The 25,794-nt window shown below is 43.6% G+C and overlaps 2 protein-coding genes across 5 annotated transcripts in view; one reads left to right on the top strand and one right to left on the bottom strand.

Moving 5' to 3' along the window:
- MBTD1 (mbt domain containing 1) overlaps positions 1-13,747 on the bottom strand; it is a 60,238-nt gene extending 46,491 nt beyond the window's left edge. For 3 of the 4 annotated variants that reach the window (XM_075561588.1, XM_075561587.1, XM_075561590.1), the window contains exons 1-2: positions 13,199-13,428; positions 12,506-12,569 (exon numbers count right to left, since the gene is read on the bottom strand). The gene's annotated coding sequence lies outside the window, so the exon portion shown is untranslated. Of the gene's footprint in view, positions 1-12,505; positions 12,570-13,198; positions 13,429-13,483 lie in introns of those variants that run through there. The other variant, XM_075561589.1, reaches the window with a different exon arrangement.
- A 160-nt stretch (positions 13,748-13,907) lies between these two features.
- Positions 13,908-25,794, top strand: part of UTP18 (UTP18 small subunit processome component) — a 36,103-nt gene continuing 24,216 nt past the window's right edge. Inside the window, exons 1-7 of the mRNA XM_075561591.1 lie at positions 13,908-14,304; positions 15,884-15,996; positions 17,544-17,642; positions 19,720-19,787; positions 21,308-21,396; positions 24,326-24,451; positions 24,557-24,731. Coding sequence (XP_075417706.1) covers positions 13,966-14,304; positions 15,884-15,996; positions 17,544-17,642; positions 19,720-19,787; positions 21,308-21,396; positions 24,326-24,451; positions 24,557-24,731 — 1,009 coding nt within the window. The 5' untranslated portion in view covers positions 13,908-13,965. The remainder of the gene's footprint in view (positions 14,305-15,883; positions 15,997-17,543; positions 17,643-19,719; positions 19,788-21,307; positions 21,397-24,325; positions 24,452-24,556; positions 24,732-25,794) is intronic.

Here is a 25,794-nt window from a genome sequence, read left to right as displayed (position 1 = left end):
GCTTGTACAACTCATCACAATCCACATATCCATCCAGCGTGTCAAGCACATTTGTTGCCATCATTCTCCAAACATTTTGCTTTCTACTTGAGTCCTTGGTATCAGCTCATTTCCCCCCTCCCTCCCCTCTTCCATGAACCCTTGATAATTTGTAAGTCTTTATTTTGTCATATCTTACACTGTCCGACGTCTCCCTTCACCCACTTTTCTGTTGTCCATCCCCCAGGGAGGAGGTTCTATATAGATACTTGTAATTGGTTCCCCCTTTCCAACCCACCCTCTTGCTATCACCACTCTCACCATTGGTCCTGAAGGGATCATCTGTCCTGGATTCCCTATGTTTCCAGTACTTTATCTGTGTACATGCAGTGTACATACTCTGGTCTAGCCAGATTAGTAAGGTAGAATTGGGATCATGATAGTGGGTGAAGGGGAGGATGTATTTAGGAACTAGAGGCAAATTGTATGTTTCATCGTTGCTACACTGCACCCTGACTGGCTGGTCTCCTCCCCAGGACCCTTTTGTTAAGGGATGTCCAGTTGCCTACATCTGATCTTGGGTCCCCAATCTGCACGCCCCCTCATTCATTTTGTTTTTTGTTCTTAGATACCTGATTACTTTGACATCTCGAGATCACACAGGCTGGTGTTCTTCTTCCATGTGGGCTTTGTTGCTTCTGTGCTAGATGGCTGCTTGTTTACCTTAAGCCTTTATGACTCCAGATGCTGTTTATCTTTTGATAGCCGGGCACCATCAACTTTCTTCACCACTTTTGCTTATGCACCCATTTGTCTTCAGCAATCTTATCGGGCTTTTCTGACTTTAAAAAACTGTCTTGGGGCCTTCTCCAATCATTCTTGTTCTTCACTCTCAGGTACCTGATTAGAGTTCTACATCATAGGTTAGTTTTACATATACTTAAAACATGTTTATCCATTCTGTATTTCCAGATGTGGCTGTAATGAATAAAGCAAATATGAGCATTTCTTGTATAAGGTTTTTCTTTTTTTGCCATGGAGGTAGAAGTGCCTTTTTGCTTTTTCTTATATGGAATCTCCTGTTTTAGTTGTCCTCTTAAACAATAGGGGACTTAAAAAACTTTGGGAAAATGTAATGAAAAGCTAACAGAATTTCTCCTTCACATATTTTGCAGCCCCATCTATTCTGTGCATTTGGACAGAAGTATATTATCTATTACTAGAATGCATTGTTATGTACTGGCATGTTGGTTCCAACTCACTGACCCTATGGAAACAAAACAAACGTTGCTCAGTCCTGTGCTATCCTCACATTAGCACGTACATCTGAGTTCACTGATGCAACTATTATGTTGCACAAAGCCCTCTACTTTATCAAATATGTCATGTCTCCAGGAATAACCCTTCTTGAAAACATGCTCAAAGAAACCGAGACAAAGCCTTGTCATCATTTTAAATTAGCAGTTGGCTGTATTGCTTCTAGGATAGGCTGCACTTCTGGTAGTTCATGGTATTTTCAATATTCTTTGCCAAATATGTCAACTCTTCTTTAGTCTTCCTTATTCACTGTCCAACTTTCTTTTTTTATTTTTAATCATTTTATTAGGGGCTTATACAACTCATCACAATCCATACATACATCAATTGTGTAAAGCACATTTGTACAGTCACTGCCCTCATCATTCTCAAAACATTTGCTCTCCATTTTCCCCCTCCCTCCCCGCTCCATTGTCGTTAATTTTTACTGATCATTTTACTTCTATGGTCTACATTTAGGTCTTTAATCTATCTTGAGCTCATTTTTGTATATGGTCTAAGGGATGGGTCCTATTTCATCACAAATGGAAATCAATTTTGCCAGTGCCATTTGTTGAAAAGACTATCTTCTTCACTTAATTTATTTTGGGCCTTTGTAAAAAATCAGTGGTCTATATTTCTGGGCTCTCTATTCTGTTCATTGGTCTGTGGGTCTATTGCTGTCCCCACACTAGACTGTATGACTGCTGTGACTCTGGATCAGGTGTTGAGGGCGGGAAGTGAGAAGCCTCCCGTGCTGCTCTTCTTCTTCAGAAGTGCTTTGCTTATCCTTGGTCTCTTTCTTTTCCATATCAAGCTGATGATTTGTCTGGATCCCAATGGCATGATCTTTATAGATTGCTTTGGGTATTGGCGTTTTCACAATGTTAAATCTCCCTTTCCATGCATGTGGTATGGGCTTCCATTCATGTGGGTCTCCTTTGGTCCACTGTCCAACTTTCATATGCATATGTATTACTCAAAGTATCAGGGCATGGGTCTGGCTCACCTTAGTCCTCAAATGACACCTTCAATCTTTACATTCTACAATTGTTTGAAGACCTGCCCAATGCACTATATAGTTTGATTTGATTGTTGCTTTTATGGATGTTGATAGTGTAAGTAAAATGAAATCTTGGACAGCTTCTCTCTTTTCTCTGCTCACTAGATACTGGTCCAGTTTTGGGCATTTTGGGTTTATGTTGGGCTGCAATCTATACTGAAAGTTAGTCTTTTAGAACCTGTTCACTTTCAACAAGCAAGGTTGTGTCATCTGCATATTTTAGGTTAAGGAGTCTTCCTCCAGTCGGATACAGTGTGCTCTTTGCATATAGTCCACTTTCCTACCTTCTTCTGGGAATTATGTTTTATGTTGCTTTATTTATTTAGGGTAGGTTATACCTTTCTCGAAGGTAGCCTGGGTGATCCAAAGGTTACTACTAAGAAGGTAAGAGGTTCAAATCCATAGAGAGATGCGAAAGACAGGTCTGGTGATCCACTCTTAAAAGGTCTCAACTTTGAAAATCCTAGATTAGTTCTATTCTATATACATGGGGTGGATACTAGTAGTATTGACAGCAACCAGCAACATTACAAGAGGACCTTCATAAAGTTCAGGTAAAAGAAAAAAAGAATAGTAAGGTTACGGATTTTTTATTTCAGTATTTCTTTTTATTTCTCCTAGTATTTCCCATCCTTTTTTTTTTTGCTGTATATATGCTATTTTTGTTAGAGGTCATTGGGTTGCACAACAGAGCAAAACACTACCTGGTCCTATGCCATGCTTACAATTGTTGTGTGAGTCCACTGTTTCAGCCACTGTCAATCTACCTCTTTTTGGACATTCCACCTAACCAAGCATGATGTCCTTTTAGAGACTGGTCCCTCCTGATAACATGCCCCAGTCGCTGTTATCTAGTGTACATATATTTAAACCTGCATTATCTTCATTGTGCACTGTCGCCTTTAACGTAAGTGGCCCTCCTTTATCTTAGTTAAAAAAATAATTTTACTGGGGGCTCTTACCAAAATTCATACATACTGTATGTATTCGTGTACAAGCTGGATTTTTCCAGTACATTTTAAATGCAGTTTCTGCGGTAAAATTAGATGCCCTGGCTGGTATTCGTGTCAGCTTATACTTGAGTATATACGGTAACATCCATTGTCAAGCACATTTGTACATGTTGCCATCATTTTCAAAACATTTTCTACTTTAGGTCTCCCTTTCTATCAGTTCATTTCCTCCTCCCTCCCCCACAAACCCTTGATCATTTATAAATTACTTTTTTCATGTCTTACAACAACTGCTGTCTACCTTCACCCACTTTTCTGGGGTCTGTCCCCCAGGGTAGGAGTTATTTGTCAATCATTGTGATCTGCTCCCCCTTTCTCCTACGTTCCCTTCCTGGTACCGCTACTCTCCTCTTTGGTCCTGAGGGGTTTATCTGTCCTGGATTCTGTGTTTCCAGCTCTTATCTGTACCAGTTGACATGCCCTGGTCTAGCTGGATTTGTAAATCCGGTAGAATTGGGGTCATGATAGTGGGGGTAGGGTGGGGAATCATTAAAGAACTAGTGCAAAGTTGTATGTTTCTTTGGTGCTATACTGCACCCTGACTGGCTGTCTCTCCCTTGTGACCCTACTGTTAGGGGATGTTCAATTGTCTTACAGATGGGCTTTGGGTCTCCACTCCGCCCTCCCCAATATTCACATAGGTAGGATTTTTTGTTTTGGGTCTTTGATGCCTGATACCATACATACCTCATGACCTTTCTCTTAATGTTATTTTTGTTTGACTTAGACTTTGTTATTAGCATTGTGAATCCTGCTTACTGTTTCCATTTGCCCGTTCTACATGTGTACTATCCCTTTGATTGTTAGTCATTTTGAGTCACTGTTTTAAGAATACTTTTGTCTGCTATACAACAGCATTTTAATTTTTGTGCCAATTTGAAAGTCTTATTCTTATGACTGCTATGTTCAACTTCAATTGTCATACCGAGAAATTACTGTAAACATTAAAAATTTACCTTGGTTTCCCTCTTCCTTTCGATTTTTGTCTCTTAAACCTTTCAGTATGTTGGAAGGCTTATTCCTGCCAGCCCCACCCTTCCCCGCCACTGCTTAATTCTGTATTACTTTCTGCAGCACCTAGTTCCTTATTCCGTATTTAGCCTCTGCTATGCGGTCATCCAGTTTTAGATGGTAGCCTTAACTCCCTCCTAATTCATAATTTTATTCTTGTCCCCCACCCCCTATTCTTTTATTTCCCACATTTTTAATGGCGTATTTTCAGTTTTGTCAGAACATAATGTCCTATTCTTCGTTTTAATCTTTGCTTAAACCAAAACAAAAAAGGAACATGAAATACTGTTATAGCCCTTATGCAGAAACCTTACCCACACCCTTTTTAGGTGCTCATCCTCTGGGAGCTAGATTCTTCAGGAAGGGCTTGGGAGTACAGCATCCCATGAGTTCCGGCATGATCTTTGTAGTTTGACACGTGAATGACAGTTAGCTTCATATAAAATCCTTTGTTAGCAGTGGTATGTTGCTCCTCCAGCATCATGTTTTATAGAATTGCTTCTGAGGTACCTGAGACCAAGCTAACTCTCTTGCTCTTATGATTTCTTTTCACCTGGAGACCCTGGGAAGTTCCCCTGGGCTGTAGAAGCAAAGCTTTGCTAGGTTCCAGGACGCTGGGTAGAGTAATGGTTACACACTGGGTTGCTAACTGCAAAGTCAGCAGTTTGAAACCACTGCTGTTCCATGGGAGAGGGGGCTTTCGACTTCCATGATAAAATAGTCTCAGAAACTCACAAGGGCAGTTCTCCTGCCCTTAAGGGTCACTATGAGTCAGCATTGGCTTGATGGCAGGGAATTTGCTCGGATCAGCTCTCAAGTTTACCTTTCTGCTAAGAATCCAATATGTAGATTCAGGTTCTTTGAGCTCCATAAAGTTTTGGTCAAACATAGATTTAAACACTAGTTATGGCTTATTCATTTTTTAAGGGATTCCAATAATATACATTAGACTTTTTAATGTGCTTTCCATTTCAGTAGCTGTCAAGTAAAAAACGAAAAACCCATTTTCAGTCTCTTGGCGAGTTTCTTGCTGCTTTTCAATGCCTTTCAAAGAATTGCATTGGAAGTATGGCATCGATGAAACATACAACTTTCTTCTAGTTTTCATGCCCCCCCCCCAGCCCCACTATGCTGATCCCAATTTTACCTTACAATTCCGGCTAGACCAGAGTATGTACACGGGACAGATAAACCCCTCAGGACCAATAATGAGATTAGCAATACCAGGAGGGTTAAGAGGAAGGTGGGGGGAGAATAGGGAACTGATCACAATGATCTACTTGTAACCCCTCCCTGGGGGATGGACAACAGAAAATTGGGTGAAGGGGGACATCGGTCAGTATAAGACATGAAAAAATAATTTATAAATGATCAAGGGTTCATGAGGGAGGGAAAAATGAGCTGATACTAAGGGTTCAAGTAGAAAGAAAACATTCTGAAAATGATGGCAACAAATGTACAAATGTGCTTGATACAATGGATGGATGCATGCACTGATAAAAGCTGTATGAACCCTCAATAAAAAAATTGCACTGTACTCTAATTTGGGGGCAAGCCTTAACATTTCATCCTCATTTCTGCTAGGACTCTTTTCCCCTTTCTATTGCTTTCTGAGTCCAACCATTTCTTCCTGCGCTTTCCTGTATTTCAGGCGTGTCTTTTACATTTCCAAATAGTCGTCTGAGGATGTTCAAATTTCCCTTAGTAACATGTCAGGTTCCCAGCGCCCTTCTGTTTTTCCTTTGGTGGGGAGGACGACCACATCAGCTAAAGTAGCTTCACATTCCTCTCCCCTAATAGTTCTGTGAGAAAGGCGAGGACTGGCTGCTTCAGGAAGTATTCACAGGTTGGCAACCCCATGGAGTTCGACTCTTGTCAGTTGAACCAACTTGATGGGGCTGGGTTTGGTAAGGAAGTTTAGCATTATGGACACACTCTGCTTTTGTTCTTAGTTCAAAGGCACTTGCTCTTTCATTTCTTTTGTTTTTTTCTGTAGGGTCCTTAGTTTTTTGTCTTCACTTCCTTCTTGCTCTTCATTGCCATGTCTCCAATGGAGACCACCCCTTCCCTATGGAGCAACGTTTCTTCCAGGCTGCCAGTCCAGATCCTACTTAATTTCAAGACCTTTTCTTGTAGTCAGTGCTGTGAATTATCAAACCCCAGGCTCTGTTCAGTATTTTGGAATTTAGGCACTGGACTTCCTCTTTCTGGGGTGCTCATTACTGTGTGCGTGTGCGTCATTTGCTTCCTCTACGTTCTCCACACCCCTATACTTTTCCAGTGAGTCAGGTTGAGTTAGCTGTGCCTGGCCCATTTTTACTTACATGGCAATGGCAGCATGAGTTCTTGCCTGAAACTCCTCAGTGATTAATGTCAGCCTCCTGCTTAGAATTATGGTGATCAATACTACAAGACAGCTTAGAGCTGTCTCATGGCACCCACAGGAGGAAGAACAGATGACTACGGTCTGGGACCCTTTGGGGAGCACTTTTAAGTCTTGTTTACTATTGTCAAAGCAAGGGCATGCATTCCTTTGATGAAAGTTCAAGTTAATGTTTATAAAGTACACGTTTTATCCTTTTTAAAAATCCTTTCTTATCATTCATAAAACTGGTAAAAGGGAAGACTCTGGTAGTCTCTTTCCGTGGGCAGGTATGGGAAAACTTGTAGTGGCTAGACAAAGTTCGCAGAGACATGGAAATGAAAGCTGTTACTTTCTGAAGCCCCCTCTCATGTTGGGAGCTATAGTACTCTTAAGCTTGCTCTGGGGAGGAATGCATAACCCACTATGCCACCAGGCTCTCTCAGGAAGAACCGTGGAGTGGCAGCTATACCTGTGTTGATATGTGTATTCAGGTCCCAGAGGGATCAGCTAAACTAATAGTGTGGATGTGGGATGGAGGATGATTTTAACTTTTCTTTCTCTTGAGAGAAACACACAATAGTTCAGAATAAAAATAAAATGAAATAAAACTGGTGTCTCTGTAGTTGTAAAATATAATAAAAATAACATTAGCATTCATTTCCAATTGTAATTGCCAGCTAGATGAACGCTCCTTACTACAAAGGATATAAAGGAGTAACAGGTGTTGACCATTAATGTATTGCTCTAATCCAACAAAAGCTCCATTAATACTGTAAGCTGCTCTAGGAGAAATTCTATTTATTTATTTATAAAATCATTTTATTAGGGGCTACAACTCTTAACACAATCTGTAGATACATCAATTGTGTAAAGCACATTTGTACATTTATTTGTTCAAGGAGAAATTCTATGGAGAATATTTGAGATCCTATGAGGGGGCTTCAAAAAGTTCAGAGAAAAATTATTTTCGCTTTTAGTTCCATTTTCTCAAGAACTATTTGAAGACCACTTGTATATGTAGGACTATGAACATATGAAAGTAATAGTATAGTTTCGGTATGAAAAAACTCATTTTCCTGTCCATTAGTGTTTCACGTAATTTCCCAAGTTTTATACTTAGTCATGGAATGTGTATTTTTTAAATAACAGGCTTGAATCTTGAATATGAACGAATTATCAGTTCATGAAGGTAAACATGTATAGATTCAGTTGGAGCTAGAAAGCTATTAGAAAGCCATCTGACTGTTGCTAGTCTCCTATTCAGATGGAAACACACTGCAGAGCAGAGGGGACACCTCACTGGGGCCGCACTAGCAACCCCACTCTGTCTACACTTAATATGGAGAGGAAAAGACGTGTCTGGGATGACTGCACTTGTGTTTTTATGAGTTCAATGTGAAAAGAACAATTTATGCCAACGACATCATCAAGCGTGAAAAGTACCCAGGAGAACGAAAGGAGAGTGAATATTGTAAGTAAATACTCACAGTCCAAGATTTAATTCAAGAAGGAAGCAATTCTTGGAAAGAAGAAATACAGAACTTTGGGTTCAAGTTCTAGGTCTATGATTGAGTTAACGTTGGTTGTAATAATGTGTGGCCTAGTTTCTCTGTCTTCTAAATAGAAGCCACCACTTACCATAAAGGAAAGATGTATGATAAAATAAATCACGAGTGGGCCTTTCAGCTCTTTGGAAGGAAGCTTACGAACCTGAAATGCTAATTAAAAATGAAATGACAATGCCAAAATTAAGTCTGAAATAGTGGCCTACAGGGTTTTTAAAATGCACACAACCAACTTATTAACTTTACAGATAAAGGAAATCACACTAATACTGGGTCTCTAGTGCAAAGCACATGAACTAACTAATCAAATACGATCATTTATTTATTAACAAAGTTAAAGAAGTTCTTCGGCAATACACTGATCTGATACAAGCTAAAAAACACAGATGTATAGGCTAATGATCTCTTGCTATTTAACATTTGAAAAGTGTAATTGGGGATGGCTATTCACATGTGTAAATATTCCATTATCTCTCCTTCCCCACAGACTACTCACGGAATGGTGACAGCCATACAGTATTAAAAATAACACAACTGGTTGTATGAGCCCCTAATAAAATGTAAAAAAAAAAAAAAAGATGATGACAACATAATGTAAAGATGTGCTTGGCAAAATGGATATATGTATGGATTGTGGTAAGAGCCCCCAATAAAATAATAAATTAAAAAATAACACAACTGGATTAAAAACATACACAAGGGGGATTGTTCTTTGGGATAGAAAATATTCTGGAATAAGCAAAGTGAAGCTTTGAAGTTTAAAAGTAACAGATGGTCATTACCCAATAATGACTGAGCAATATGTACAGGAAGCGCCCGAGATAAAAGAATGAGACTCAGTCTGCCAGCTCTACAACTCGATGTAAACGGAGGCCAAACAGGGGAGAAGAAAACACTGGTATGAAATCTGACAATTGATGACCACTCGTAACAAGTGCTGTAAGAGGAATAGGAACTTGGTGGTCCAGTGAAGAGGGGAAGGCGTCCTCACATTTTCAGTATCGTCATTTATATTATCGCAGCGTGCATGGATTAAGTCCGGGTCATCTCATCTGACCAGAGGCGTAGAGAAACCCTAGAGAGGCAGGGGCAATGCTTCCTAAAGAAAAACCTGTTTCAAGAAAGGTGGTAACTCATCCAAGGTCACACGAGGGGCAGGAGGCTCATCAGTTTGCAGAGTTTCTCATTTCTACTATACGAAGGTCTAAAAGATCAACATTAACGTGGATTCAGAAATCTCCCCATGCTGTTTCCCTAATCAAAATAACACAAAAATAAACCTTTCCAGGGCATGAATTAAAAAGTTTCTTGGGCCTCACTGCAGACCTACTGAGCCAATAGGCCTTCAGGAGAGAGGTTTTATATTTTTATCAAGAGGTGCGTGAGGTTCAGTTTGGCAAATACTGTTCGTCCAGTATGGTTACAAGTTACATGTGGCTTTTAAAATTAGGTCAACAAAATAAAAAAAATTCAGTTCCTCAGTCCTACTAGCTACATTTGAATTGCCCAACAGCCATGAGGGAAGAGAGTTCCACTGGACAATGCTGATTCTACAGCAGTGGTTCTCCACCTTCCTCATGCCACGGCCCTCTCAAACAGTTTCTCATGTGGTGGTGGGCCCCTAACCACACAATTATTTTCCTTTCTACTTCTTAACTGTAATTTTGCTATTGTTATGAATCGGGAGACCCCTGTGAAAGGGTTACGAGCCACAGGTTCCTTTAGCTGTGAATGTGAGGAGACTGAGGCACAGAGCCTGCCTGCTGTGTGTCAGGGAGCCAGTCAGTGGTAGCACTGCAAGGCTCAGTCTGCCAGTGCCCCTCGGATGGGCCTTGTCCCACTAGAAATTCAGGGTTTAGGTAAATAAAAACTTTTGTTTTTCTTTTTCCCTACAGGTAAAGGAAGAGACTTTAAGTCTAAATTTTGTTGGGGGAAAATCCTCAAAAGAAAGTTTAGTCACGATTCAAATCTAAAACTAAACTGCAATCTTTGCATAAAATCAAAAGTAGACTTGGATGGGTAAGAATGCCTTGGTGTTTGGAGACATAGCCTGTTTGAGTGACTCTTTAAGTTCCTCCTCCTTACTGGAGTGATTCTTTTCCCAGACTTGACAACTGGAAACATGCAATATACGGACTGGCTTGACTTGAAGTTATTGAGTGGAAATGCTCAGTCTTACAGCACTAGCAAACATTTTACATTGAGAAACAAAGAGTAATCCAAAGAGCAGTGACTTGCCGGAGCATGTGGTCACTTAAAAGATGGACTGAATTCCTGTCTTTTACTATCTGAGTGGGTCAGCACCCAGTCCTCTTAATGTTGCTGTTTTTTCACTTTTAAATGCCAGTTTATCTTCTTTTAACCATTATAATGTTGAAACAATATACATTGTTTTAATTTCCAACGTAACTAGGGAACCAGAAGCAGCTGAACATCCTGGGAAAGTTTGGACACTAATCAGGTCAACACATAAGCAGCTATGAACATTTTTCAGCAGTGCCTTCTTTAAAAATAAAACCAGTTGTTCCTGTCTAGTATGTTTAGAATGCTAATGGCTCCAAAGTCAGTCAACTTCAGTCATGACAGTTCATGTTTAAAGAAAGAAAACAGCTCCCAACTCTGTACTGACATAGAACTTTACAGGTACAATTAGAGTGCTCTTTATTTTCCCCTCCCAATTGCATGTTAAATTCTAGTGATTAGCATTTAGACAAAATGTCCTATCTCAAAGCCCAAATAAAATAAAAAATATGACAAGGTTAAAAAGATAGCCTTACAGGATACTGAGGACCCAACCCTTTTGTTTTCCCCATAATTTGGGCGGTGCCCAGAAGCTTGAGGATGGGGTTGTGTCTAAGTAGAAGCTACTTATTATTCAAAGAAAGGATGTGGTGCAAAAAACAAGCCATTTTCTTGCTGAACACTTTTTTGATGTGGAGGACAACAATAACAAAAGGAGCTGAAGCACACAAGAGCAGGGCAAGCTGTCTCTTTAAGTCACAAAAGGGGTGGGGTATGGACACATGCTTGCACTACCATTTTCAAGGAGGAGCAGAGATCAAAGTGAAGCAGAGACTCATCCATCCTCAAGCATTCAGACCCAACACATTACTTGCATCTGTCAGGTCTTGACTCCCACGTTACTTCATTAGGAAAACATTAACTTGGATTTTTATGCCCATCCAATGGAGGCAGTACAGCTCACCACATAAAGAGAACATTAGAAAATAGTTTAAACCCAAATCACTGGACAGTGGAATGACCTCAACTGCGAGGTGTTAAGTGCTGGTTACACGATTGTACTTACTGCCATTGAGCTGATTCTGAGTCCTGGTGACCCTATAGGACAGGTTCCCAAGACTGTACACCTTCATGGGAATAGAAAGCCTCAAAGTTCTCCTAAAGAGAGACTGGTGGTTTTGAACTGCTGACAATAAGGCTATTAGCAACCTGACTTGTAATCCACACCAAGCCACCAGTACTCCCGGAATACATAAAATACTGCAAACTCTGTTCGAATTGACTTGATGGCAATGAATGGAGAGAAGTAAACGTTCATTGTTATATAAATGGCAAAAGTCATAAAACATGTTAAAAAAGAGAATAAAGAATTGTGGGGGAGGGGTGTTGGGAAGCTGGCCAGGTTCCAGGTGAAGGAAGAGGAGGCCCTGTTCGATCCATCCCTCTAGTAGAAGATGCTTCCAGCAAGTTCACTGCCAGCCCCAGAGAGGATTTTCTGTTTCCTCAGGGAAAGTGGTGTAGGCAACAAGCAAGCGGACTTTGAGTCTTTAGAGAGCGCATGCTGAAACAGCCGTGAAGTGCTCAGAAGGCGGAATTCCCTTAGCTTCCTGGGGAGAACTATCAATCACCTTCAGACACGTATGTCAGGGCACTTGAAAGTGACCCCGCCAAGTTTCCCTGGGCGGCCGGCACTCACTTATCTTTCGAACCCTGCTTCCCCCCACTTCCCTGCTCTTCTTTCCTGGCACACAAATATAGGCCAACGGGCGGTGGGTGGTGGGTGAGGAGGATGTGAGAGAAAATTTGAGAAGTAAAAAATGGAGCAACTTAACAAGGACATGAATGAGACTGGAGGGTCCACCGGGGCAGACACACACGGGGCCCACAGGAAGGCGAAGCGAGCGGGCTTTCTGAGGAGGCCGGGAGACCGCGCAGGGTGGGCAGGGGTCTCAGCAGAGTTCAGGCTACCTACCACTTGTCAGGGAGGCTGCAGAGGGGACGGCTGCCTTGGGTGACCTCTAGTATTTCTTCCGACTCTGAAACGTTAGGATTCGCATTTCACAAACGAGAACTCAAGGATTACGGAAACCCACCGGCTTCGGGCACTTCCCCCCCCTAGCCCCCGCCCCCGAGGCTGAGCCGTCAAGGCTGCGGTTCCCCAATACCCCTCCCCTCCCTCCCTCCCTCCCACACGTGCCCACCCCGCCCCCTTTCAACGCGGCCACCTCCACGTGCGGAATGCCTCGCGGCAGCGACCCCAAAGCAGACAGGCGCCTGCCCCCGCGGAGGGCTAACCCGGTGCCCCTCAGAGGGAAGGCAGGGGTGCTCTCTCCCACCCCGGACGGCCGAAAAGGGGGAGAGCCTCCCCACTCCGACTACCCCCACCCCGGGCAGAGTAGCAGAGAGGGCGGGACACAGAGGCAAACTTTCTCCACATTTCTCCCTCAGGAGTGGCGGGGGCAGAGAGAACCCCAGGGAGGCCGGAGCGGAGGGGGCCGGGGGGGAGGGGAGCCCCTGAATCGTTTAACGGCCGGTAGGGGGAGGGAGGGGACTCCGGAGATGGAGGGGGCGTGGGAGGGAGAAGCAGGCCTGGGAGCTGAGGCCGGGGAGCTGCGGACGTCCCCCCAACCTTGCACACAAAGCGGCTGCCGCGCTCGGCTCTCACCAGATCCTTTGTGTTTTCCATCAGGGCCTCATGGGTAGGGGTTGTCCGTGCTCCCCGGGCCCGCGGCGCCCCCTCCCCGCGCTGGGGGCAGGCGCCTGTACCCGGGACGGCAGCGACTACTGGGGCCCCCGGCTGGGCCCAGACCGGTGGCGGCGGCGGCAGCCCCCGGATTTCCCCCCCTTTAACTCGGGTGGCCCCAGGATATCAACAACATTAGCATAGCCCTCCCTCCCCAGCGCGCCTGCGCCGTGACCCGCGCCCCGATTGGCCCACTTCCCTACTTACCCTCCTTTCCCCCGTCCAGCGTGGGACCCTCGGCAGGCTCCGTAAGCTCAGGGCCGTACCAAGATGAAGGGGGGTGAGCAAGGAAGTCGGGGCTTCGGCTCAGCCAAGGGCTTGAGAAGTCCAGAGGATGGAGTCAAAGTTTCACTCAACCCCCCCCCGTTCAGACTCTGGCTTTGTCGCACTCCTCCCGAGGTGCCGCAGCTGCCAAGCTGTGTTGGAAAATTCTTCCACTCCAGTCACGCCGCTTCCCCCTACACCCGGAAGGTCGGCCCTCCCAGAGGAACTCCCACGGGGGGAGGGGCACGCGAGGGGGCGTGGGCGTTACGTAGGGAAACGAGTGTTGGGTCACGTGCTAAGAAGCCGCGCACGCTCCTGGCGGCAAGCCCCGCCCCCGGGCCGCAGCGGCGGCGGCCAGGAAGGCGTCCCTGCGCACGCGCAGTGAGGGTCCACGTGAGCGCCCGCGTTTCTCCTCAAACCCAGCCATGCCGCCGGAGCGGAGAAGCCGGAAGAAACCGGACCGGAGCGCCAGAGCGAAGCTGCACCGGAAGGGTCCAATGAAGGCGGGCCGGAGAACCGGAGCGAGGCCGGGCGGACCGGTCCCAAAGGCTGCCCCTTCATCCCAGCGGACACCGCCTGCCCGGCCGAGCGCGGCGACCTCTGCAGTCGCCGTCGCCGTGGAGGAGGAGAGGCGACTTCGGCAGCAGAACCGTGTGGCGCTGGAGGAGGACAAGCCGGCGGTGGAACTATGCCTGGAGGAGCTGGTCTTCGGCGACGTCGAAGACGACGAGGACGCGCTGCTGCGGCGGCTTCGGGGCCCGCGGGTGAGGGAGGCCGCGGCGCGCGGGCGGGGCGCGCGGAGGGCGGCGGGGCTCCGGGGGCGGAGCCTGGGCGACCTGCGGCGGCGGGGGCAACCAGGTGGGCGGGCGCCCGGGAAAGCGGGCGCCGAGGGGCCCCGGGGCGCGCACCCCGCCTGCGGGCCCGGGGCCGAGCGTCCGCCGGGCCGAGACCGCGCCTTTCTCCGCCTCCGGGGGAGCCGCCGCGCGGGTGCCCCACGGGCGCTCAACACGTGCCTGACAGCTCCGAGTGGCTTCCAGGGTCTGCAGTTCGAGCCCACCGGCCGGTCCTGGGCAGCCTGATCCGTAAAGATTTACATCCCAGGGAACCCTGTAGGGGCTGGTCTGCTTTGCCCATCTGAACCAGAATCGACTCCACGTAACTGGGCTTTGGGCCGTTAGCAGCTTTCTTGGTTTACTCGGATGTTCCTTTCTCAGGATCGTAGGTGTCCTTGGTCTCTCTGTTCTAAAGGATTGTGGAGTTCTTTTGTGGAACCCGAATTCCTGGGCTCAAGCCTGGCAATCTGTATTTCAGCAACCTTCCTAGATGTCACCTTGGCACACCCTCCTCTAAGAAGCTCTGAGGATTCGCTTATTTAACAAAAAATAGAGCCTGTTTGTGGGTCCTGAACCTCTTTGGCGGTGGCAGTTCTGCAGGATTATAAATTTTTACACTTCACATCATTCGGGCTTTTCTATATGAGGCTTCCCCCCCAGCCCTTGTTTTAGACACCGGATGACACACAGGAACGGGCAGCATTCCTGTGGTCCTTGTGTGTCACATACAGGCAGAGACAAGGGAGACTTTAGAAAAAGCATTAAAGGGGAAGGGTGAGAGTGCAGTTTAGGAGGCCTGGGAAACTAGATAAATAAGTAGTCTCATTGAGAAATGGCTCTTCTGTTAATGGATGCTTATCCATCAAGTATCCAATACTAACTGTTCTACAGGAGAAGCTACTGCAATCTGCGTGAGAGATGACCGGCAGTGTTATTAGTCGTGAAAAAGAACAGCCTAAGTTGTGAAAGCTTCACGTTTAAAAAGAGAAGCAAAAATCAGCATGTAGCAGGTAGGATTTGTTGGACTCAGGAATCGTGGGCCACAAGTAAATGGTCCTGTGATTTGGGGAAAGTTCAGGCTCACTTTGGGGGGATGTTCTGTGATCTGGATTTAGAGGTGGTGGTATAAAGTTTTTTAAGGGTACAAAGAAGAGGTCTTTCTAAGAATATGAGGCAGGGCTTCATGCTGACAGTGATTTTTAGTGCTGGGCTCTGGTCCTAGGCTTTGTGCAGTTCTGCAGTTTTTCCTTTTGCTAGCTGTGCCATCTTACCCTTTGTTGCTTCCGTCTTGATCTTTTTCTCCTTGACTGACTTCTAACTTTGTCTAGATCTAAAGGGGTACTATATCCTGGCCGCCTCACTGCGGTAGCATTCCATCCCGTCGTTCGCCAGAAGGCTTCAGACTTTACAAAGCAGCGTGCCCGCACGCTGTCTCACTGCAAGGGATCTTTGTGTCTTCCGTGGGGGGAGATGAGAAACTCAGTGCTTGACGATGTTTTGTCATCTGTAGATTCAAGTACAGGAGGATGCCAGTGACCCGGAAGTGGAGAATGAAGCAAAAGATCATTTCCCCCTTCAAAAGAAGCCAGTTTGGGTGGATGAAGAAGATGAAGATGAGGAAATGTAAGTTGTCTGCCTATTCCAGAATAAAAATGTAAATAGTGAAAAATACAAGAACATTCTCATCATCAACGTGTTGACATTCTTCCCTCCCCCCTCTGTATGTGCTGTATATGGTGGTTGGTTGCACGGAGGTTAGATCAGACCCGAGTTTGCCTCCTGACTTGGTTAAATTCTCACGGTATGACTTGGAGCAAAGGTTGGAACCTACAGTTTCCCATTTGTAAAGCAGGGGTAATAGTCATTGTGTAGTGACTGAGTGGGAATGATCTTGGTGAAGGTGAGTTTAGTTGGTCTTGTATCAGGCTACGGGGATTAAATGTAATTGTGTATATAGACTCACAGTGCCCGAGAGTCAGTGAAGTCTTAAAGTTAACTAGCATACATCATGTATACTTTATATGTAACATTTTGACTTGTTCTTAATGATAAATTCCAAGTATTTCCCCCTGTATCAAATATCTCTCCCCCTTGTTTTAAAAGAAACTTTGGTGAACATTTTTAAAGGCTATTTTGTAGCCGTGTTATTAATAACCATAACATACATACTTTTTTTGGACAGATGAGTTTTTACCCCTCTTTTTAATAAGTGAAGTAAACGTCTTTGATTTGCATTCCCCCTCTTAATTACTTCCTTAAAAATTCTTTGAGGTAGAATTCCTTAATCACAGACTATCTGATTAATTACTTGGTCAAAAGACACTAAAAAGACTCTTGATGAATATGCCAGATAGCCTACCAAGAAGTATTTACTTTCCCATTGAACGGCATCTTACTATTGTCATAATCAGTGATTTCTCTTTTTCTGAGTTAAGCAGTTTGATGGATGGGGAGAAGATTTTTTTATCTTTGTGCTGAGATTTTTTAAATCACTAATTAGAGGTGGTCTAGTGGTTACATGTTAGGCTGTGAAGATCCTTAAGGTCAGCAGTTGGAAACCACCAGCAGCTCCTCAGGAGAAAGATGGGGTTTCTACTCCTTCTAAAGAACTATAGGGGCAGTTCTGCACTGTCCTGTAGGGTCTCTGTGTTGGCATTAACTCAATGGCAGCGAGTTTATTTATTTACTTTTTTAGTATTTCTTAAAAGGATGTTTTGCTTGTTTGTCTATGGGAGATTTTCTTAACGTATATACTCGAGTATAAGTGTACCTGAATATCAGCCAAAGCAACTAATTTTAGCACAAAAACTGCATTAAAAATGTGCTGAAAAACTCAGCTTATACACGAGTATATATGGTATTTATCTTGATGTATCAGCATCTTATGTACTGAGAAGTACAAACCTGTATGTAATAGATTTAATTTAAATTTTTCTTCCAGTTTTCACATTTGTTTATAATGTTTTTTTAAACCACTTAGGTTATTGGAGACTTTCGGGGGGTGGAAAGAAGAGTGACATATCACATGTACATGAGATGTTTCTCATCTTTTAAATCTTGACATGTATTGTTGAATTAGATGTCTTCTCAAAATACTGATGGCAGCAACTATTTCATATTGACTTCCTATAAGTTATTTACATCATGCTGTTTTGTTTGTTTTTCTATAGGGTTGACATGAAGAACAATAGGTTTCGGAAAGATATGATGAAAAATGCCAGTGAAAGTAAGCTTTCGAAAGACCAGCTTCAGAAGAGACTGAAAGAAGAGTAAGTGCCTTTCTGCATGTAATAGCCAGGGTAGATGTCTGACGGCACAACGGCACTCTGGTGGCCTTGTGGCTGGGCAGGCAGTGGACACTGAAGGCTGGTGATTCAGCCCCACCAGTGGTAGCTCTGTAGAGATTATACCCTGTAAAACCCTGTGGGTCAGTTCTCTGTATTTAAGTGGCTATTAGTTGGAACTGACTTGGATTGAAACAAGTGTTTATAGCCAGTAGCTCATTTTGGTTCGTAAAGTCTTTGGCTTACCAGCCTGGAAAGTCAGGTTTCTATTTTGAAGCGAAGCATAAATACCGGAAGAAATGACTAACTTTCAGTGTTTTGTGAGGGAAGTGAGAATGTGGAACAAGCACAAAGAAATTTGGGGGACAAATTAACCTGTCACCAAATAGTCATGTGCCACAGAATACCTGACCCCTGCTATGCCCATGCCTTTATTAATGAACTCAGAAATCCCACTCAGGTAGGAACACAGGGAATGCAGCAGATTTGTGTGAACCGTGTGCATCTTACGTCTTTGGTGCTGCCGGGAGTATAATGATGGCAGTACTTGTAGAACCTGTAACACGAAGTCTTGGTAGTCATGGTAAATGTGTGTCGCTGGTTGATGTATTATACTTTCTGTCTAAAAGGTTGACTAAATCATAGTGTATGCGTCAACATGAAGGTAGCAGCAGCCGATCTTGAGTATTTTAGCACTATCTCGCTTTGTTAAGTGCATCATGATCCCCCAACTCTGTAAAACCAGTGCTAGTGATGGCAGCAGCGGGAGGCAGAGAGGTGTCCGTTTGGAAGTGAACACAGCTGATTAAATAGCACAAAGGTGGAAAAGCAGTGAATTCTATTACTTGTGAGTTGGGCATGTCATAGTCATGATTCACAAAAACAGCACAACTTCTCCAAACTTTTAAAAGACTGGGTTCACTGAAAGTCACATGGCTGACAACAATGAGACCGAGACTTACAACAGATAGGGAGAAATTCCTAAGCTGTGGACTAAGGATCAGATGTAAAAGTGGATCCCTCTCAACAGTTTGACAATCGCTGTGAATGCATGAGATGCTTAAAGAAAAGGCCAGGACTAGGCTGCACTAATGTCCAAATGACCTAGCATGCTATTTCACAGGTGCATTGTGGATGTTACAGCAGCATAACAAGTGTTCCTCACTTAAGATAAAGAATATTTTCCTTCCCCTATGATATTGTCATACGTAAGAACACATCTAATTAGCTATTCTGGATTTCTCCAAGGTTCAAGTATTATATTTAGATATGGTGACATTTTGTCTATTTTACCATTATGGTGATTTCCTTTTAGATTTAGTCTAGTACTCTAATCTTCTGTGTGATTCAGTTCCCCAGATCTAGGATGAATTGATAGGAGCAATTAATCAAGGACTACTTGAGGTGGTCAGAGGTTCATGAAAGGTCTCTGTGCAGTTCCTCTCTGTTCTTCCAAAGCTGCAGATACATTGAAGACTATCTAGGGCAGTGGTTCTCAACCCCTTTGAGGGTGCCCGATTTAGAGCAGTAGCAAAATTGCAGTTATAAAGTGGCAATGAAAATCATTTTATGGTTGGGGGTTCACCACAATGTGAGGAACCTGTATTAAAGGGTTGTGGTATTAGGAAGGTTGAGAACCACTGATGGTGGGGGGTGTAGAGGAGCTGATACCAAGGGCTTAAGTAGAAAGAAAATGTTTTGGAAATGGCGATGGCAACATATATACAAATGAGCTTGACACAGTTGGTGTGTGGATTGTCATAAGAGTTGTAAGAGCCCCCAATAAAATGATTTATTAAAATTAAAGGGGACAAAAGAAAGACTAACCTACGGCTGCTGAAACTTTTTCCACTCGACCTATTTTAGCCTGAGGCATTTGCCACACGGGCATGCCCTGCCAGAAAACCCTCACGATTCATTACACGTTGGATTTTGAATTAACTTTTGGTCCTTGTGCATTCAGAAACCTTAAGTTACATCATGACCCACAGTAAAAGAAACTTTGGTCTAATTGATTACCATTTCAATGTACTACAAAATTTGTGTTTGTATTTTTACATAGATTTCAGCATGCCATGGGAGGAGTACCTGCCTGGGCCGAGACTAATAGGCGGAAAACATCTTCTGATGGTGAGACAATAAATCAATCCCCACTCCTATTCTGCCTTTATTTGAGCTTATGAGGCTCATCAAAGCCTGATGTTGCGTTCTCTGATGAGAAGACGCCTGGTGACAGAGTGGGTCCACACTGAGCTACCTGATGAAAGTGGTGGTTTCCCCCACAGGTCATGGGTAGTTCTGGGGAGAAAGATAGGCACTCTACCCCTCTAACGATTGGGGTGCTGGGAATCATTGAGTTGATTTAGACTCTCAGTGACCCTGTGTGACAAAGTAGAAGTAGTTCATAGGGTTTCTGAGTCTGAGAAGAGATCACTCGCGCTCTCTCCTGCAGTTACTGGGTAGATTGGAATCACTGACCTTTCCTTTGGCAGCTCTGTGCCACCAGAGCCCCTTGGGTAAAGACCACTGCCTTGCGATTCCTCACGGGGCAGTGCTGTTCTCTCCTAGGGGGTTGCTGTGAGTTGTTGTTGACTCGATGTATTCTGAATCTTGTCTAGGGGCATACAAAGCATAATATTTTAAAGCTTAAGTTTGGTAAACTCCATTTTCTGGATCTTTGGTAAAGATCAACTGTTGTTTCATTGGGTTTTCAGATAAGTTAGCATATCTCATTGGTGCTTTGCTATTTTTCACTGAGACCTTTTATATGAAAAGCTATTTATTAGCAGCCTAGACTTCTGTGATGTTTCTGTAAAGAACATTTGTTGGTTGCTGTTTTCCTTTATGGGTGGGTGGCTGGGGGAGGGAAGCAGCAACACCACAGCTGTCCAGGGATGAATTGTGACGATGTACAGCTGGGTCCTGGCACCTGGCAGATTTTTAATAATTCTTTGATTCCACCTTTTATCCAACATTATTGCCTTTTGCCACCCCTAGTACCAAACCTTGGTGGTTTGGTAGAGCCTCTCACGAATAGAGGACTCCCAGCTCTAGGGTTTGTTTGTTTTTTGCCTTTAAACTCCATGGCTCTTGAAAACTCTGCTTTACTTCTCTTCCTAAAATCTCCTCCAGGAAAGCAGCAGGCCTTTTGGCTCTTCTGGAAGTTAGCATACGTGGTCCTAATCAGTTTCCTTAAGTTCTAGTGCTCTTTCATGTGCGTCGTTTAGCTTCATCTGCTGTCCACCCTATTGCCAGGTTTGCCACAATCATGTGCTGCTCTTTAAAGTGCTGCTTTTATTTCATTTTGTTGTCATTGCTATGTATGTGCGGATTCTTTTCAGTCAAGTTTTAATTTTAACCATTTAAGTTGAACTCTGTTTTTTTAAAATCACTTTATTAGGGTTCCTACAACTCTTATCACAATCCATACATGCATCAATTGTGGAAAGCACATTTGTACATTCAGTGCCCTTAAGTTGAACTCTTTCATCAGCTTTTTTTCCTTCGTTCAAATATATTTTGCTATTTGGCTTTTACTTGTCGTACCTTTTTTAAAAGTGAGGTTGAAAGATGGGGAGGGACACTGAAAAGGTGAAATAGGACAAACTCATTGATTCTAAAGATCAGCCTTGTGGGTTTATTTGACTCAGATGAAAGTGAAGAGGATGAAGATGACTTGTTGCAACGGACTGGGAATTTCATATCAACATCAACTTCTCTTCCAAAAGGAATTTTGAAGGTGAGAATCAGTGAAGTTGGGGCCTACCCACCTACTTCTGAAATTCAGTTTGGTTCCCCGTTACAGATTCTGACCAGTGGGGTGGAATATCACTGATTGCCATTTGTCTTCCTAAATATGTCCTCGTTTGTGGGTTTTCTCCCTCTCTCGTGACAGTGTCGAGGAGATTGATGTGCCCAGGAATCTTCGGGGATCCTATTTGATTTCTCCCTCTGCATTTCTTGTCCATTAGCAGCACCAGCTTCGTGTCACCTAATGTACTGCAATAGCTTTGGGGCTTGGTTTCCCCATTTCCACTTTAATTCTCCCTACACCTTTCTTTATATAGTAACCAGAGGAATCTTTTAAAAATAAAGCATCAGGTTACACCACTTTTCATTTCTCTTCGAAAACTTTAGGGTTCTTTCCAATAACCTGTACTTATTCCTTCACTTCCTGATTTTTCTGCCCATATCTTCGCTCTCATCTCAGACCCCTTCTCCTCTTTCAGCACAAACAGCTGTAAGAAACGCCTGGCCTGGCAATAGCTGCATACTAAGTCAGAGCTGTTCTGGCTTGTTCATTGTGGTAATCAATTTACCTGATATGGTACTTCCCTTAAACGCTTGTCGAATTGACAGATCTACCTGTGACAGGTGTTTGTCCCCATTATAAGTTGATGACCTTTGCATTTACATGGGGGTGGGAATCTTCTATTTTAAATGATCAGGAGATAGTAAATAAATTTTTATCCACTTTCTGAGGACAGGTCATTCAGTTCCTCTAGGGTGGATTCACCTTCCTTAAACATTGGCAAAACAAAGGGACTTCAAAATACAATTATCTTTTTTAAAAAAAATCATTTTATTGGGGGCTCATTTGTTACCCTCATCCTTCTCAAAACATTTGTTCTCTAAGTAAGCCCCTGGCATCGGCTCCTCATTTTCCCCTTCCTTCCCCATTCCCCCTCCCTCATGAACCCTGGATAATTTATAAATTATTATTTTGTCATATCTTACACTGTCCGACATAATTATCTTTTTCCACAAATATATTTTTCTATTTTTCCACAAGTATTTCAAAGCCTCGTGTATCTAAACATGTTTTTTATACATAATTGAGTTTTTATGCATAACTGAATTTTCATACATAATTGACATTTTAATGCAGGGGAAAACCTCATAAAACCAAGTGAAAGAACCTGAAAAAACAGTCCAAATGATGCGTAAGATTATCTTGCTTAAACTAGCAATCATGCACCCTGAGAGGAGAATGTAAGCAATTGTAGCCAATCATAAGCAGAGCCGTGACCATGCCATGGCCTGTTTTCTGTGACACAGGTTCCAGGAAGCCAGATAGGAGTTTTAAATTCCCATTGGATGTCAAGGAATTTTTAGTAAAATTTCCATGGAAGTATGTGGGGAACAGACGAGGTAGTGTTCCTCCTTTGTTCTCCCACGTTTTAAGTGTGGTTCTGTAATTCATTTGTAGTGGCTACTTGGAACTCAACAGGTGAGGCTCACGATTATGGGGTTTATTAGGGGAAGTTAACAGGATCCAGTTCAGGTAGGAAATGCTCAGGATATAGCTGTTTAGGCTGGATATGTTAGCAGTCCTTTAGGCCTCTAATCCATTTCTTTTTTTTTTTTTCTAATCCATTTCTAAAGGGCCTGCCCTTCTCTATAGGCCTCAGCCGTAAGGCACTCAGCTCCCAGTCCGTGGCTCTGCAAACTTGACTCCCTGAATTAAGTGTCCAGTCAGCCCCCTGCCCCAGTGCACTCAGCTTTAGCTGCTGTGTGGCTTTGTCTCGTGCTCTGGCTCTGGATTTTGCTGCTGCTGCTCCTCTCGCTCCTCTGCTGTCTCCTGGATCAAGGAGGTTCACTGCACAGGCATCTTGGATGCACTTCATGTGTTAGGCTGGATTGTCTATAGAAACATAACCAGTGACACTCTCATATGTGTGAGAAAGAACTTTCTACCAAGAGGTAACTTTATATTGAAAAAGCATCCCAACTAAGCCCAACTCAAATCCATAGATGTGATGCTAGGTGAATCCCTTTTCTGACTCATGTAGCTGAAGACTGATGACACAGCAAGGTGAAGCAACATACAGGGAAATCACAGGTCAGTGGGTGCCGAGTTGCGTGCATCCAAGGTTGGTAGACACATGGCAGGGTGCCAACAACTTGGAAGTTGGCTTCCATGGTTATCAGTCCACATGGGGCCGTCCCCTGGAGGCAGACAGTCCCAGCAGGGTGAAGGCAAAGGGCTAGCAAGGAAGGAGAAATTCCTCACTGTCTTTCTTACAGATAAGGTCACATCCCAAAGAGGCATCATCAGGCTGTGACCTGATCAATAGGTTGGATTCCACCCCTACACATTTATACTGGGTCAAGTTAACATAAAATCTAACTGCCATGCTCCATTTCTGGCTTTTGCTGGCAGTGAGATTCCCCCTTCCTGCTCTCAAATGATTTACTTTATACTCACAGCTGAATGTATAATACAGTCAGTATCTTCCCCCACCTTCTTATCCAGACCCATCAGAGAAGAGTCCTTTGGTGGGATTACAGAGACTATAGTTAGAAGAGCCACATTAAATAATTCACTGCTCTGTACTCCTAATTTTGATTTATTGTGTTGTTGAGAATTTACACATCAAAACCTACCACTAGCGCAACAGTTTCCATATGTGTAATTTAATGGGCATTGATTATCGATTATAGTATTTTTTTTAAGAATACTTACTAGATGCAGGCTTCTAGATGTGAGAGGACCTACCAACCGATTGATTTGACAGTTGATAAAGATGGAACAAAGAATAAAACCATTTGCCACTCAGTTCCAGAGCATTCCCATGCACACTGAGCAGTTTTATAATATCTCTTGAGGGTCTAAAGACAGTATGGGAACCCATCTGAATTACAATTCCAGTTTCATTTTTTCATAGATGAAGAACTGCCAGAATGCTAATGCTGAACGTCCCACAACTGCTCGGATCTCATCCGTGCAATTTCATCCTGGTGCTCAAGTGGTCATGGTTGCTGGGTTAGACAATGCTGTGTCGTTGTTTCAGGTATGCACTTTTAAATGAGGATTTATAGTTGTGAAGATGATTGCTTCCGGGCATAGATAGCATCCATGGAGTTAACCAAGAGAAACATTTTTACTTTCTTAACAGGTTGATGGAAAAACGAATCCTAAAATCCAGAGCATCTATTTGGAAAAGTTTCCAATCTTTAAGGCTTGTTTTAGTGCTAATGGAGAAGAGGTTCTAGCCACAAGTACCCACAGCAAAGTCCTTTATGTCTATGATATGCTGGCTGGAAAGTTAATACCTGTGCATCAAGTGAGAGGTAAGGTTTCCCTTGAACATACCTGGATCATTCTGCCAACCCAGTATGAGTTGAGCTGACATACTTGTAGCCACTTTTTTGTCATTGTGTTGTTGAAATGATATGCTTGAATGAAACTGAACTGATTTACTCTGAAGTGGAACTGTCTCCCTAGACCAGAAAAGCAGTTTTGATAAGCAGAAAGAGCATGAACTTGGGAGTTGCAAGTCCCAAGTTTCACATTTTCTGGACAAGTTTGACTTCTCAGATCTTTGGGAAATTTACATGTAGTGTTTATTATAATAGAGCTTTGGTTTATAATGAAAGGCTATGAAGCACTGCTTTTGGTGTTACATGACATACTTCGAAGAATTGGCCACAGTTGACACTTGAACAACCCAGAGGTTCTGGATGCTAGTCTACGTATAACTGGAATTTCCGAAGCTTAACTACTGATGCTGTGGAACTCCTATCCGATCGCTGTGAGGTGGCATCAGCTCGACAACAGTTTCTTTTGAGTTTATTGACTGGAAGCTTTACAGATAACAAGGAGTCAGTTTACATGTATTTTGTATTATATGTAATATGTATTGTAATGTGTGTTAAGTGCCACATAAAGGCTGTACTTCCAATTCATGATAAAGCCTTCACAAAAAGCAAGGCTTTAATGCCTGCTAGTTTAGCTATGGTGTTGGCTTCAGAAATGGCCTTTTCTTTTTTTGGCAATGGTCCAGTGGATTTCACGGACCTTGAAATGGCGAGTGGCTGCAGACCTCACGCTACCGTTGCCTGTCAGGCAGCTGCACTTTTTCTTGTAATGCCACAGCTTTGTTTTCTGGGAGCACTTCCAGCGTGGCCCGTGGCACTCGATGTTGTTCCTCAGGGGTTATGGAATGGCACTGAAGAAGGCCCTTCTGTAAGAGATGACCTTTTACTGAGTGGTCCCTTTGCTGGAGCAATCACTTGTTCTCTTGGTTTTTAAACAATCTTTCTGTGAAGTGGACTTGGGCAGGTCACAGCTGCTGTTGTGCAAGGGCCAACTGTACTTAGAAAAGGTGAAAGCGTATCTTTTGCCTTTCCCCAT

This window comes from Tenrec ecaudatus, chromosome 10, assembly GCF_050624435.1.
Source record: "Tenrec ecaudatus isolate mTenEca1 chromosome 10, mTenEca1.hap1, whole genome shotgun sequence".
In the NCBI taxonomy this organism is placed as follows: domain Eukaryota; kingdom Metazoa; phylum Chordata; class Mammalia; order Afrosoricida; family Tenrecidae; genus Tenrec; species Tenrec ecaudatus.
Note: the sequence above shows the minus strand (reverse complement) of the source record. Positions and strands in the feature narration are given on the sequence as shown.